The sequence below is a fragment of the Schistocerca nitens genome, chromosome 11, assembly GCF_023898315.1.
Source record: "Schistocerca nitens isolate TAMUIC-IGC-003100 chromosome 11, iqSchNite1.1, whole genome shotgun sequence".
NCBI lineage: Eukaryota > Metazoa > Arthropoda > Insecta > Orthoptera > Acrididae > Schistocerca > Schistocerca nitens.
This window is the reverse complement of record NC_064624.1, coordinates 23,421,772-23,437,125: the sequence shown is the minus strand read 5'-3', so window position 1 is coordinate 23,437,125 and position 15,354 is coordinate 23,421,772. Positions and strand designations below refer to the sequence as shown.

The window sequence follows — 15,354 nt, the reverse complement described above, 5'->3', positions numbered from 1 at the left end:
TCTCACTTAATACAGCCATATGACCACAGTAGTTGTACAGATCAACGGACTCGTCAGATGATTCTCTTCAAAAACTTGGTCTAAGGCTAAACATGGTTACTCTTAAAACAGTGTTCAGGTTTACCAAATCATTGAATCCATTGCTGAACATGGGAATTGAATAGCAGTAAGAAGCTTGTCTGGTTGCTAGACATTACCCCAACCCCTTCCAAAGCAATGCCGCAAAGTATTAAGTGGTGCAGCACAATCCAAATCAGGCAGTTGATTGGATGGGAAAGCTCCATGCATAATGTGACTTCCACAGAGAAGAACCAACAGCCGATACAGACAGCCAAGACCACACCAATGTTCCGTCTTTTGTTAACAGTTTTGCCTGCAACTATTAAATTGACATAACTTTTAAAGGGCTACCAGTCTCTTCAATCTGTTAATTTCGGCTGAATTGCAAATCCTGTTTACGTACCCTGCGCGGCTGTACTGTGCGCCATGGTGCCACAAGCTCCAAGGAAAAGAAATGACATACACCAGGTGTGGGGCATGAATTCAAAGAGGAAACCTGCCATGGCTCAGATAGTAATAATAATAAAATCATTGTTATCATTATTTGTACTAGTATATTAGTATTACTATAGGCAGTTAACTAATACAAAGATCAATTAATAACATGATGTTGCTGTATTCTTTCTATCTCCTGCCCAGCATCTCTTCAAGGCATCCTCTTTGTGTACACCATGTTGCTTCATTATTTTGTCAATATGCTTTTTCTTAAAGTTAAATGGTCTACTATGTTTCTGTCAGTAAAGTGATTTCCAATCAAATTCTTTGGCTGCTAATTATCTAACATTCTCAACAGATGTCGATATCAGTTTAATGAATTTCATTCTATTCTATCACAGTTTCATTTGTTCTCATTCCAGCACTTACTTCAACATTACAGGTTTTTCAGTCTTGATATGCTGGTGCTGCTCCATTAATAATCTTTCTAGAATTTTGTCTTCTTTTGAGATCAGCAAGTAAAACCCATAGTTCAAATCCAAAGGATAGTACTGGTTCAGCCTGTAGCTCATACTCTTTTTGTACTGTTCGAAACGTGCTTGCCCCATCAAAAGGAGCTAATGATGTTAGAAAAGTAGTTAGTAGTGTGCCAAGGTAGGGTGTGTGTTTTTTAAATAATTTTATCACAAATAAGCATTTACTGAAATGAAAGGTTTTGATGTAACTGTTCTAGACATTTTATGATTCTGATCGTAATAGTAGTATGAGTGATGTGCCACTTGACAGTCCAGTTCCTGCTTCCCCACACAGTTGATGTGTGCTGTATTGTGTCATTTGATATGAACAACATTGATTTCATTGTTTGCGGTAGTAGCTGTGTTATTTTATTTGATTACACTACCATTATATGCATATGAAGGTAATGAAGTTAGAAAATATGATTGAAAGCAATAGCATAGGGTGAAGGCTTAAGTTGAAGATTGTAATGGATTTTCAAAGGTGTCGTCATTAATTAGTCTTAAAATTTTTTGCTGCCTCCTATTGAAATATACCATGGTGAACTCGTCACTCAGAGCTTCGAACTCAAAAGAGAACACTTAACCAGAAATACTATTTAGTTATTAAAAAGTATGACAATTGGGCTTTATATATGTGATACATTTTGTATAATATGGGAGGACTGTGACTGCTTAAGTGTATTTATTACAGTTTGTTATTTTTACCACAGGCCCAGGTTTACCCACTCAACATGAATATAAAAGAAGAGTTGGAGGAGGGTGTGAATAAAGAGGTAATTATAGAATTTATATGACCGCATGGAATTAATCATCGCTGAGTAGTTGTAAAAAAATGAGATGGTTATCATTTGTGTGTGTATTCACTTCAGCAGTCCTGCGTTTACTTTAAGTTACAGTATTATAGTATGACACAGGTTGGAAATGAGGAAACAGGTAAAATAGAACATTTTGTTATAGTATACCCATATGGATTTAAACATTGCTTTTGAGCAGGTGAAGTAATTTAGCTTGTGAGTTCATATAATTGCTTCCTTACATCATAAGCACAAATAAGAATTACGTAAGATTGCATTGATGAAGTTATATGAAAATTCGTACCAAGTCCCAAGACTCAAGCTATGATTTCCTGTTGTAATGAGTAGTTCCTTAATGGTTCCACGTATGTGAACGCCAACATTGTATGTTTTTATTTGCCATGTGATACTGCTGTGACAGTTACATTCAAGGAAAACCTACACGAAGTTGTGCAGAAAAAACAGGTGATCCTAACCTACTGAGTAGAGACACTGCAGGTGTTATGGACAGGCAGTCTTGTGAAGTACTATTGAGCAGTTTTCTGAAAGCTGTCTTAAGCTGCTAGTATAGTAGCGCGCACAAAATTGAAATACTTTAGACCTCATAACTATGAACAGGCATGTCTTTATAGATGGTGTTAGTGCAGGGAGGGGTTACTGATCATGATGCCAGCACAGCAACAATAGCTAATGAAGCCTTCAAGAAGGCTATGAGAATAGATTTTTTAGAAAGAGCAGATAAGTAGTTGTTAGCATCCCATTTAGACAATGAGTGAATATAATGTACTTCCAGTATGATTTACATAGAGGAATATGGGCAAATGTTAAATTGAATCCAAATCACACACTGAAAAAGTATATGGTGAGTAACTGGATTACAGACAGAAAAGACCCATATGATGAAGTGTAGTTAGCAGATTGTTACACAAAAAATGGTGCTGAACTGGCCCCTCTCTGCCATGTGAATTGTTCATTTATGGAAAAGTGGTTTGTCGCATGTATAGAAAAAGGCAGAGGTCATTCCCGTTTGTAAGAAAAGTCACAGGAAATACACTCCTGGAAATTGAAATAAGAACACCGTGAATTCATTGTCCCAGGAAGGGGAAACTTTGACACATTCCTGGGGTCAGATACATCACATGATCACACTGGCAGAACCACAGGCACATAGACACAGGCAACAGAGCATGCACAATGTCGGCACTAGTACAGCGTATATCCACCTTTCGCAGCAATGCAGGCTGCTATTCTCCCATGGAGACGATCGTAGAGATGCTGGATGTAGTCCTGTGGAACGGCTTGCCATGCCATTTTCACCTGGCGCCTCAGTTGGACCAGCGTTCGTGCTGGACGTGCAGACCACGTGAGACGACGCTTCATCCAGTCCCAAACATGCTCAATGGGGGACAGATCCGGAGATCTTGCTGGCCAGGGTAGTTGACTTACACCTTCTAGAGCACGTTGGGTGGCATGGGATACATGCGGACGTGCATTGTCCTGTTGGAACAGCAAGTTCCATTGCCGGTCTAGGAATGGTAGAACGATGGGTTCGATGACGGTTTGGATGTACCGTGCACTATTCAGTGTCCCCTCGACGATCACCAGTGGTGTACGGCCAGTGTAGGAGATCGCTCCCCACACAATGATGCCGGGTGTTGGCCCTGTGTGCCTCGCTCGTACGCAGTCCTGATTGTGGCGCTCACCTGCACGGCGCCAAACACGCATACGACCATCATTGGCACCAAGGCAGAAGCGACTCTCATCGCTGAAGACGACATGTCTCCATTCGTCCCTCCATTCACGCCTGTCGCGACACCACTGGAGGCGGGCTGCACGATGTTGGGGCGTGAGCGGAAGACGGCCTAACGGTGTGCGGGACCGTAGCCCAGCTTCATGGAGACAGTTGCGAATGGTCCTCGCCGATACCCCAGGAGCAACAGTGTCCCTAATTTGCTGGGAAGTGGCGGTGCGGTCCCCTATGGCACTGCGTAGGATCCTACGGTCTTGGCGTGCATCCGTGCGTCGCTGGGGTCCGGTCCGAGGTCGACAGGCACGTGCACCTTCCGCCGACCACTGGCGACAACATCGATATACTGTGGAGACCTCACGCCCCACGTGTTGAGCAATTCGGCGGTACGTCCACCCGGGCTCCCGCATGCCCACTATACGCCCTCGCTCAAAGTCCGTCAACTGCACATACGGTTCACGTCCACGCTGTCGCGGCATGCTACCAGTGTTAAAGACTGCGATGGAGCTCCATATGCCACGGCAAACTGGCTGACACTGACGGCGGTGGTGCACAAATGCTGCGCAGCTAGCGCCATTCGACGGCCAACACCGCGGTTCCTGGTGTGTCCGCTGTGCCGTGCGTGTGATCATTGCTTGTACAGCCCTCTCGCAGTGTGCGGAGCAAGTATGGTGGGTCTGACACACCGGTACAATGTGTTCTTTTTTCCATTTTCAGGAGTGTATGTTGGCAATATAAAAATATTATTGAGTCGGAGAATCCTACTTTCACTACTGTTTGGGTGTTACCACCAATAGCATGCACTTTCATTTATTGCACAAACTTCATCCATATTCATTCTTGCCCTTCGTCTCCCCTCCACTCTTCTGATGCTACCGTCCCAGAGGTGTATCATCTCTCTCTTCAGTGTACATTCACCGAGCGAGGTGGCGCAGTGGTTAGACACTGGACTCGCATTCGGGAGGATGATGGTTCAATCCCGCGTCCGGCCATCCTGATTTAGGTTTTCCGTGATTTCCCTAAATCGCTCCAGGCAAATGCTGGGATGGTTCCTTTCAAAGGGCACGGCCGACTTCCTTCCCCGCCCTTCCCTAATCCGATGAGACCAATGACCTCGCTGTCTGGTCTCCTTCCCCAAACCAACCAACCAACCAACCAACCAACCAGTGTACATTCCATGTCTTGCTAAATATTTCAAGGGTTTCTGCTCAAGGTTTCAACCAGCTTTGGTCCAAGAGTATTTTGAACATGACAACTTTCTTGGAGGGCGTTACATTCAGGAACTAGAAATATATCAAGAATTTACTATTCAACAGTTTGATGGTAGTATGGTCTTTACATTTTATTCAGTCTGATTTCTGTTTCTCCGCAGTGACTCTCCACACAGTGTGCACGTTATGTCCATTCCAGCACTACTATTCAAGAATTAACTATAAAACACACAGAGAAAGCAATATATCTAACTTGCTATTGTTCTGATGTTTCACCAGTGGAGGCTAATGCATTACTGTGCTGTGTAGCTGTTCATTCAAAAGAATTAAGCTGTGTAACGGACCACGTATACCCTTTAAAGTTACTAAAGTATGGGATTGCACCTTTTGACTAGAACAACATGGAAGGAATGTAATCAAGAAATAGAGGGGGAGGGGGAGGAGGAGGAGGAGGAGGAGGGCGAGAGGAGTGCTACATATGTAACTTGATTCTGAAAAACCCCAATTAAATTACGGTATTGTTAGGAGTCGAATAAAGTACTGGCTTAATCTTTGTTTCAAGTAACGGTAACATAATGCGTACATGCTAATTGGTTTTGATTGCTATGGGTGTTGTTTCAGCCAGAATTTGGCTGCTCAATAATGCTACATTCGAGGAGCAGAGATTTTTGACTAAACAAGGTCATGAAAGTTAGCCGGAAGTAAAGTTACATATTTTTGGTTAAAGATAAATGGAAGGAGTCACTATCACTGCAAAATAAATTTTTATTCATATCTAATCTCAACATGTCAAATATGCTTGTGTTGTCCATTGTTTTGGACATGTCCAAGGGGACAGACAGTATTTTGATCCTGCAACCACAATGACTCAGGGGACAAAGTAGAGACATGGGTTATCTGTGGGCATCAATTTACATAATTGGGGAGTGTTGTTAGACACTGTAAAGAATGATACTACTACTTCAATAGCGCCAGGCGAGTTACTCACACTTGTAACTTCGCAGCTGCGAGAGGCAGCTAGGTTGAGCTGACAACTTCGACATGGGGCTACTTGCACGTTCATCGCTTTCTTTTTTATTGTAGTCATAGCTCCTTTCAATTCTGACATCTTAACTGAGCAACTGTCACAGCCTATACCCACACAGTTCTCCAGGGACAGAGAAAGGCTTTCCATTCTCCTTAGAATTGTAGTACCTATACTTCACCAGTAACGCTACGCTCATCATCTTAACACACTTGAGGTTCATCTTCCACTACAATCCTTGTCGTTATTGATATCAATGAAACTCAAAGAATATTTCGTGTAATTAGCCATCACCATCAACATATCTTGCAACTAAACTCAGTTGGGCAGTGTGTGCTATGTCCATAGCCTCACCGAAGAGTATCCTGTTATAATGAGAATCTTTGATTTCCTCCAGTAATCTCGATAACATTACTGTTTCACAGCATGAATTAAGTTCCTTACACATTGTTTTACATATGTAAGTGGCATTTGCTTAAGTGGTCTCAGGGTGATGGTTTAGTTGCAAGTCTCCAGCGTCAATTCTAAATCTTACAAGAGCTCTAAAGTTTCCCATGTTACTCACTATACTTTCCTGATTATTATCGTTGTCTAATAGACTCCCATCATCTGTATGACCATGCAGGGGAATATTTTGCTTTCCATGAAATATGATTGTTTTTATTATAGGTACAAGATTGTCTCTGTTTTCCCTAATGGATTTATGACATCAAGTTTGTATTCCTAGTGTAGCGATTTAATTTTGCATCTGTTGATGTTTCAACATGGTACTTGAGTTGAAAGTGAGTCTCAAGGTCACCATCTTTACCAGTAAGTTTGGCAAACTTTTAGTGGTTCAGTCACAAGTTTCTTGGCGATAATGGATTTCTTTCCTCCAGCTATTTTATTATTCACAAAAAGTGAACAGTTAGTGCAAAGAAGTCCCTTTTTAACTTGTGAGAACACCAGCTGTGGATACTATTTAAAATGATTATCTTGCATTTGCTTACATTCAACCTGCCCTTCCTTGTTATGCTCAGAAGTAGGAAAGACTACCTTTTCCAGGTTTCCTTGGAGCTGTGAGAAGCTTGTTTTATATCATCAGTAATATACATATTGTAATACATCCTATTAATTGCCAATATCTGTGTGTTTAAAGGAATCGGTCGATGAACTTCGTTGTGTGAAGTTTCGACGAAATGCTGGGTTGTGCCTTTACATCTGGTGGTGTTTTTACGGCTGAATGGTGACCGGAATCATCAGATGTATCTACTTTTTTTCTTTATTACATACCAATCCATTTTATTATATTGTTATGATGTAGGTAAATTACATGCAAATTATTCTTGAATAAGCACTTCATTCGCACTGAAAAATGCAACACTGGTACACTTAGCACTGAAACACACTGTCACGCTCCCCATATTTGTAATATCACTAAGCCCAATACTCACTTAAGTCCGTGGCGATAGCCAATAATGCAGTTGGTCTCTTTTTATCACTTCCAAGTTATCGCGAAGATTGTAGCTTTCAAACTGACTACCTGGCAGCGACTCTGCTTCTCATATGTGGCTCGGTTGTTTTGAGATTATTCACTGCCAGAATGTCAAATGTACTTTTGGCCACTTCTAAGTCACACTGGTGATGTTGCCATCTGAGCTAGGTTTTCAACAGATGCGCTTGTCTGTCACATGGCAGTGGCAGCTACAGCAGAGTTAAGATTAACGACATAATTAGTAAATGAGGGCAAGGCTCTCACATTACCACAAACAAGGAAAAGCTAAATGCAGATATAGAAAAGCTTACAATATTGGTTTCCACACAGAAAGACAGAGTAAAAGGAAATTAACACAAATATATTTATGCATCTGCTAATATTGCTACTGCAGAAGTGCTGTATTTGTTCTGCACACATTGTACCACTCAATTAGCTTTTTGCACGCACGTGCCATGAGAACCTTCCAGTTGAGTGGCCCAAAAACAAAATTTCTTATGCCACTGCTTTTATAGGGGTACATTTGAGATACTGGATATTGTGGATGCAAAGAAAGTCCACCCATCAGATAGGAGATTTCACAAAAATCATGGAAGAACAAATATGGATGTAACAAGAGGGAAATTGCTGTAAACTTCACTTTGGTGGCTTGCATGGATGTTCACTGACAGCTATAATTGTACCAAGAGTGCGACTGAATAATTACGCCATTTGACTGGGAAAAGTGGTGGAGAGTAAACCAGCTGTGAATTTGTACTCTACTGCACATAAAACAAGTGGTCACTGCTTTTTACATCGAAAGCTAGTCCTTGTGCCTGTTCATTATAGTGGAAAATTTGTCTTTAGTTTTGAGGTACTAGCACAAAGACCATAGGTGTCCAAATGGCATATACGTGAGTTGTTCTCTGTGACTTCTGAAGGATTGTTAGTGGTGCAAGCCAAACGATTATATTTATTTTTATTTGTAAAGATTTAGGACAAATTGACAATTACATTCAATTGTAAGATAATTAAATTTGTAACTTACATAGCATCCACAATTCACATCACTACCGTGACTGTGACACTGGAGAGAAGCAGAAAGTTGTCATGATATATTACATGTTTTATATTTTGTATAATAATGATATGGCATTGATTTTCAGAAGGAAAATTAGTGGACTTCTTGGCTTCAGCTGGGTATGCATTTACTCCAGTTCTAACTTCCTCGATCGCCATTACCTTTCACTCCATTCTCTGTCCATGTCCCACCCCTCCTCCCCAGGGGCCTTTTAAGGTGATTGATTGGCTGAAAAGGTCAAGGTGGTGGTATACTGATGTGATGTGAAATCGTAAATCTCTTCCCCCCCCCCCCCCCACCCCTCTCCCTGTGGTGCTTAGTGTCTGGAATTTGGGCACATGTTTGCATTGCAGCACTAACCTCATCTGTAGAGACTGTGGAGGAGTATCGCCTGCAAATGCCCCATGTGCCTATCCCTCCATCTGTGTCGACTGTGGAAAGCACCATACTTTGTGCTCACCAGATTACACTGTTTTCTAGAGAGGGAAGAAGGAACAAAAATACAAGACTCAGGACAAACCTACTGACAAAGAGGCCAAAAGGAAGTACAAGCATTTGCCCCCAGCATGTACACAATGTCATATGCTACAGCTACAAAGACATTTCCCCTTTGCTGATGGTACTCTGGCCTGTTACTCTTTCTGTAGTGGGCCCTCAGGGCCACTGAACCATCCTTGCGCCCCTGTTGGTTTGGGGGATCCCCTTTTGCTGCTTTTTCCACACCTGCTTTGGGATCGATAGCTTCCCATACACCAGGGACATTTGTCCCCACCTCCCAGCCTGAGATGAATAAGCTTCTTCTGGCTTCTCTTGCAAGGAAGAGGTCCTTGGGGTCATTTCCTTCCCTGGGTTGTACTGGTCTACAACTGGACACCAGCAAGTGCTGAAGGAACCACAAACTGTTGGTCACACTGCTTCATGATCATCATCTTTACCTGAAACTGATTCAGAGAAGCCCTTGGCATAATCAAAATTCTGTAAGGAGAGAAGACAAGAAAAGTGTTTAGAGGAGGAGGACGACCTTCCAGTGGTCCCCCACACTAGCAGATCCACCTGTTCAACTCCTGTGGCCAAGGCAGAGATTCCAGCAACCCCTGAGGCCCTAGTTTGAACCACACAATGGTACCCGGAAAGGAGTTCACACATATGTTCTGGATACTCTGTATATCAAACTTTTGCCTCTTGATACACCTTTGGAGGCTGTGGTTGTTCAGGTAAGTGCATTTCGGCATAGTACTATCTGCAATGTTTACCTCCCTCCTGATGATAAAGTATCTCATGAGATATTGTTTGCATTGATTTCTCAGCTCCCCCCCCCCCCCCCCCCCCATCTTTCCTAATCTTGGGCAATTTCAGTACATATAACCCTTTGTGAGCTTTAACCATGATCACTGGGCATCATAAGGACCTCGGAGTATGACTGGCACAACTTGATTTGCCTCTTAAATACTAATACCCCCTCACATTTTGGCATGGCACACTGCGTGTTCTTGGTCATTAACCTTTTCATATGCAGCCCTTGGCTTCTCCCATCCATCCACTGGGGAGTTCATGATGACCTGTGTTGGTAGGGACCATTCCACAATCTTCCTGTCCCTCCCTCAGCATCACTGCCCTGGATGCATGACCAGATGGGGTCTCAACATTGCTGACTGGAGTGCTTTTGCCTTTGCTGTCGGCCTTGACTCCCCACCGCATGGAGGCATCAACAAGGCAGCCCAGAATATAATTACAGCCATTCATTTGGCAGCTGATTTTGCAATCCTCTGTTCCTTGGGCCTGCTCTGACAAGAGATTACCTTGGCAGTCATTAGAGAGCGCAGAGGCCATTAGTGATAGTAGGCAGGCTCTCCAGTACCATAAGTGGCACCAATTGATGGAGCGTCTTATTTACTTTAAGTGGCTTCATGCCCAGTTCTGCCACCTGATGAAATAATAAAAAGAAGAATGCTGGGAGCAGCATGCTTCAACCATCAGACGACGTACCTCTTCTCTTCATGTTACCAAGCAATGGGTAGAGCAAAAGTAATTATCTTTTACTACATGCCACCTGGAGCTGTATAAAGCTCCATTCATTGAGTGTGGGGGTTCATCAGTGTCCTAGTCCTCTGTGCGGATACAGCACCAGGGCCAGGTCACATCCACAACCAAATGATCAAGCACCTATCAGTGGATTGTCAGCATCATATCCTTGCTATCTGTAACTTGACCTGGAGCGAGGGCCAGTTCACATCGTAACAATTAGAAAGTATTATTGTCACAGTACAGTCATGCACACCTATGTGGGGAACCCATTGGTCACAGCTTTTTGACCCACCACGAGGTCCAAAAGACACGGACCCTCCTGAGGCCCTCTGCCACCAATTTTTCTCCATCATTGGTACATCCTGGAGTTCAGCAGTAGTCTATACTGATTGCTTAATGGTTGCTGATCACATAGGCTTTGCTTACACTGTCACGGGTCCTACTGTATTGTCTTCCCTGCTGGAAGCTGTAGAGTTTGTAGCCATCTCTCATGCACTTGAGTATATGCTTTCCTCCACTGGTGGGTCCTTCATCTGCAGCAAACTCATGACTAGTTTTAAAGCTTTCAAGCAGTATTACCCTCAGCATACCTTGGTCATGGCTAACCAGTATTCCCAGTATGCCCTTGAGCACTGTGGATGCTCAGTGATGATTGTTTGGACTCTGGGTGACATTGGGATCCCTGGGAACAAACTTACTGATAGCTTGCCCAAACGGGCTACCAGTAAACTCGCTCTGGTAATCAGTATTCTGGAAACAGACATCTGATCAGTATCACACCATCAAGTTTTAGGAACCTGAAATGTGGAAAGGATCACTGGGTCTTCAAACAACCTGTGATAAGGAGACTATGAATCTATGGAGGTCCTCCATGCAGGCCCCTCACACGCATTCTACCATACTCCGCCAACTCCACATGAGCTGTATCTGGTGGTCTGTCATCTCCTCCAGTACCACACTACTGTCGTCATTCCGGTTCAACAGTGGTCTACATTTTGCTGTACTGTCCAACTTAGCCTCCCTGTGGCAGAATCTTAATCTCCCTGACTTGCTACCCCTGATGCCTCAGTGGCTGACTTAGTTTTATCTTTAATTCATGAGGAGGGCTTTTACCACTCTCTTTAAGGGAGGGCAACTTAACCTTATCGGCCCATTGAGGGGTTGGCAGAACACTCTGTTGCCCCCTCTGCCCAGACCAGGCTGTGGCTGGCTAGACTTGGTGGACCAGCCCGGTTCTCACCCTACCTGCTGTTTTACTCTTCTTCCCCCCTCTCGCATCCATCTTTCGTCTCTGTACTTCTCTTGCCCTGTCTGTTGCTAGTCTTTCCGAGGCAATTTCTGAGTGGAGTACCTCTGGTAAGTGGTGGGTACTGGAGGATATATGTCCCCTCATTGCATTCTGCTCTCCGGTGCTTCTGGCTGCTCCCTAAATGGGGCACCTTGGCCTGCTTTTCGTCCTCTGTTTCCTGTTTTTCTTTTTGTCCCTTATATCAGTTCCTCTCTCTCTCCGCCCTCTCTCTCTCCGCCCTCTCTCTCTCCGCCCTCTCTCTCTCCGCCCTCTCTCTCTCCGCCCTCTCTCTCTCCGCCCTCTCTCTCTCCGCCCTCTCTCTCTCCGCCCTCTCTCTCTCCGCCCTCTCTCTCTCCGCCCTCTCTCTCTCCGCCCTCTCTCTCTCCGCCCTCTCTCTCTCCGCCCTCTCTCTCTCCGCCCTCTCTCTCTCCGCCCTCTCTCTCTCTCTCTCTCTCTCCGCCCTCTCTCTCTCTCTCTCTCTCTCCGCCCTCTCTCTCTCTCTCTCTCTCTCTCCGCCCTCTCTCTCTCTCTCTCTCTCTCTCTCCGCCCTCTCTCTCTCTCTCTCTCTCTCCGCCCTCTCTCTCTCTCTCTCTCTCTCCGCCCTCTCTCTCTCTCTCCGCCCTCTCTCTCTCTCTCCGCCCTCTCTCTCTCTCTCCGCCCTCTCTCTCTCTCTCCGCCCTCTCTCTCTCTCTCCGCCCTCTCTCTCTCTCTCCGCCCTCTCTCTCTCTCTCCGCCCTCTCTCTCTCTCTCCGCCCTCTCTCTCTCTCTCCGCCCTCTCTCTCTCTCTCCGCCCTCTCTCTCTCTCTCCGCCCTCTCTCTCTCTCTCCGCCCTCTCTCTCTCTCTCCGCCCTCTCTCTCTCTCTCCGCCCTCTCTCTCTCTCTCCGCCCTCTCTCTCTCTCTCCGCCCTCTCTCTCTCTCTCCGCCCTCTCTCTCTCTCTCCGCCCTCTCTCTCTCTCTCCGCCCTCTCTCCCTCTGCCCTCTCTCCCTCTGCCCTCTCTCCCTCTGCCCTCTCTCCCTCTGCCCTCTCTCCCTCTGCCCTCTCTCCCTCTGCCCTCTCTCCCTCTGCCCTCTCTCCCTCTGCCCTCTCTCCCTCTGCCCTCTCTCCCTCTGCCCTCTCTCCCTCTGCCCTCTCTCCCTCTGCCCTCTCTCCCTCTGCCCTCTCTCCCTCTGCCCTCTCTCCCTCTGCCCTCTCTCCCTCTGCCCTCTCTCCCTCTGCCCTCTCTTCCCCCCCCCCCCCCATTTTATTTTGATGATCATTCCTTCCTATGTAGGTTGGGCTCAACAAAATATTTTCGCATTTGGAATAGAATGTTGGTGACTGAAATTTCGTACATAGACCTCGCCGCGACGAAAAACATCTTTGTTTTAATGACTTCCATCCCAACTCGCGTATCATATCTGCCTCACTCTCTCCTCTATTACATGATAATACATAACAAGCTGCCCGTTTTTGCACACTTTCGATGTTCTCTGTCAGTCCCACCTGGTAAGGATCCCACACTGCGCAGCAATATTCTAACAGAGGACTAATGAGTGTAGTGCAAGCTGTCTCTTTAGTGGACTTGTTGCATCTTCCAAGTGTCCTGCCAATGAAACGCAACCTTTGGCTTGCCTTCCCTACAATATTATCTATGTGGTCTTTCCAACAGAAGTTGTTTGTGAATTTGACACCCAGGTACTTAGTTGAATTGACAGCCCTGAGAATTGTACTATTTATCGAGTAATCGAATTCCAACGGATTTCTTTTGGAACTCGTGTGGATCACCTCACACTTTTCGTTATTTAGCGTCAACTGCCACCTGCCACACCATACAGCAATCTTTTCTGAATCGCTTTGCAACTGATACTGGTCTTCGGATGACTTTACTAGACGGTAAATGACAGCATCATCTGCGAACAAGCTAAGAGAACTGCTCAGATTGTCACCCAGGTCATTTATATAGATCAGAAACAGCAGAGGTCCCAGGACGCTTCCCTGGGGAACACCTGATACCACTTCAGTTTTACTCGATTTGCCGTCTATTACTACGAACTGCGACCTTCCTGACAGGAAAGCACGAATCCAGTCGCACAACTGATACGATACCCCATAGGCCTGCAGCTTGATTAGAAGTCGCTTGTGAGGAATGGTGTCAAAAGCTTTCCGGAAATCCAGAAATACGGAATCAACCTGAGATCCCCTGTCGATAGCGGCCATTACTTCGTGCAAATAAAGAGCTAGCTGCGTTGCAGAAGAACGATGTTTTCTGAAACCATGCTGATTACGTATCAATAGATAGTTCCCTTCGAGGTGATTCATAATGTTTGAATACAGTATATACTCCAAAACCCTACTGCAAACCGACGTCAATGATATAGGTCTGTAGTTCGATGGATTACTCCTACTACCATTCTTAAACACTGGTGCGACCTGCGCAATTTTCCAATCTGTAGGTACAGAACAATCAGTGAGCAAGCGGTTGTATATGATTGCTAAGTAGGGAGCTATTGTATCAGCGTAATCTGAAAGGAACCCAATCTGTATACAATCTGGACCTGAAGACTTGCCCGTATCAAGTGATTTGAGTTGCTTCACAACCCCTAAGGTATCTACTTCTAAGAAACTCAAGATAGCAGCTGTTCATGTTTCAAATTCTAGAATATTCCATTCATCTTCCCTGGTGAAGGAATTTCGGAAAACTGCGTTCAATAACTCCGCTTTAGCGGCACAGTCATCGGTAACAGTACCATCGGCATTGCGCAGCGAAGGTATTGACTGCGTCTTGCCACGTGTGTACTTTACATACGACCAGAATTTCTTCGGATTTTCTACCAAATTTCGAGACAATGTTTCGTTGTGGAACCTATTAAAGGCATCTTGCATTGAAGTCAGTGCCAAATTTCACACGTCTGTAAATTTTAGCCAATCTTCGGGATTTCGCGTTCTTCTGAACTTCGCATGCTTTCTCCGTTGCCTCTGCAACAGCGTTCGGACCTGTTTTGTGTACCGTGGGGGATCAGTTCCATCTCTTACCAATTTATGGGGTATGAATCTCTCAGTTGCTGTTGCTACTATATCTTCGAATTTGAACCACATCTCGTCTACATTTGCATAGTCAGTTTGGAAGGAATGGAGATTGTCTCTTAGGAAGGCTTCTAGTGACACTTTATCCGCTTTTTTAAATAAAATTATTTTGCGTTTGTTTCTGGTGGATTTGGAAGAAACGGTATTGAGCCTAGCTACAACGACCTTGTGATCGCTAATCCCTGTATCAGTCATGATGCTCTCTATTAGCTCTGGATTGTTTGTGGCTAAGAGGTCAAGTGTGTTTTCGCAACCATTATAATTCGCGTGCGTTCGTGGACTAACTGCTAGAAATAATTTTTGGAGAAAGCATTTAGGACAATCTCGGAAGATGTTTTCTGCCTACCACTGGTTTTGAACAAGTATTTTTGCCAACATATCGAGGTAAGGTTGAAGTCCCCACCAACTATAGCCATATGAGTGGGTTAGTTATTTGTTAAGAGACTCAAATTTTCTCTGAACTGTTCAGCAACTATATCATCAGAGTCTGGAGGTCGGTAGAAGGAGCCAATTATTAACTTAGTTCAGCTGTTAAGTATAACCTCCACCCATAGCAATTCGCATGGAGTATTTACTTCGACTTCACTACAAAATAAACCACTACTGACAGACACAAACACTCCACCACCAATTCTGCCTAATCTATCTTTCCT

General features: G+C 44.5%; 1 protein-coding gene across 10 annotated transcripts in view; it reads left to right on the top strand.

The window, feature by feature from the left end:
* The window catches only part of LOC126213566 (zinc finger protein 99-like), a 599,001-nt gene that overhangs the window by 378,765 nt on the left and 204,882 nt on the right, over nucleotides 1-15,354 (top strand). For 3 of the 10 annotated variants that reach the window (XM_049941404.1, XM_049941402.1, XM_049941403.1), the window contains one exon: nucleotides 1,724-1,786. The exons of 6 other annotated variants lie outside the window; for them this stretch is intronic. In XM_049941404.1, coding sequence (XP_049797361.1) covers nucleotides 1,724-1,786 — 63 coding nt within the window. Of the gene's footprint in view, nucleotides 1-1,723; nucleotides 1,787-15,354 lie in introns of those variants that run through there. One more of the 10 variants, XM_049941412.1, reaches the window with a different exon arrangement.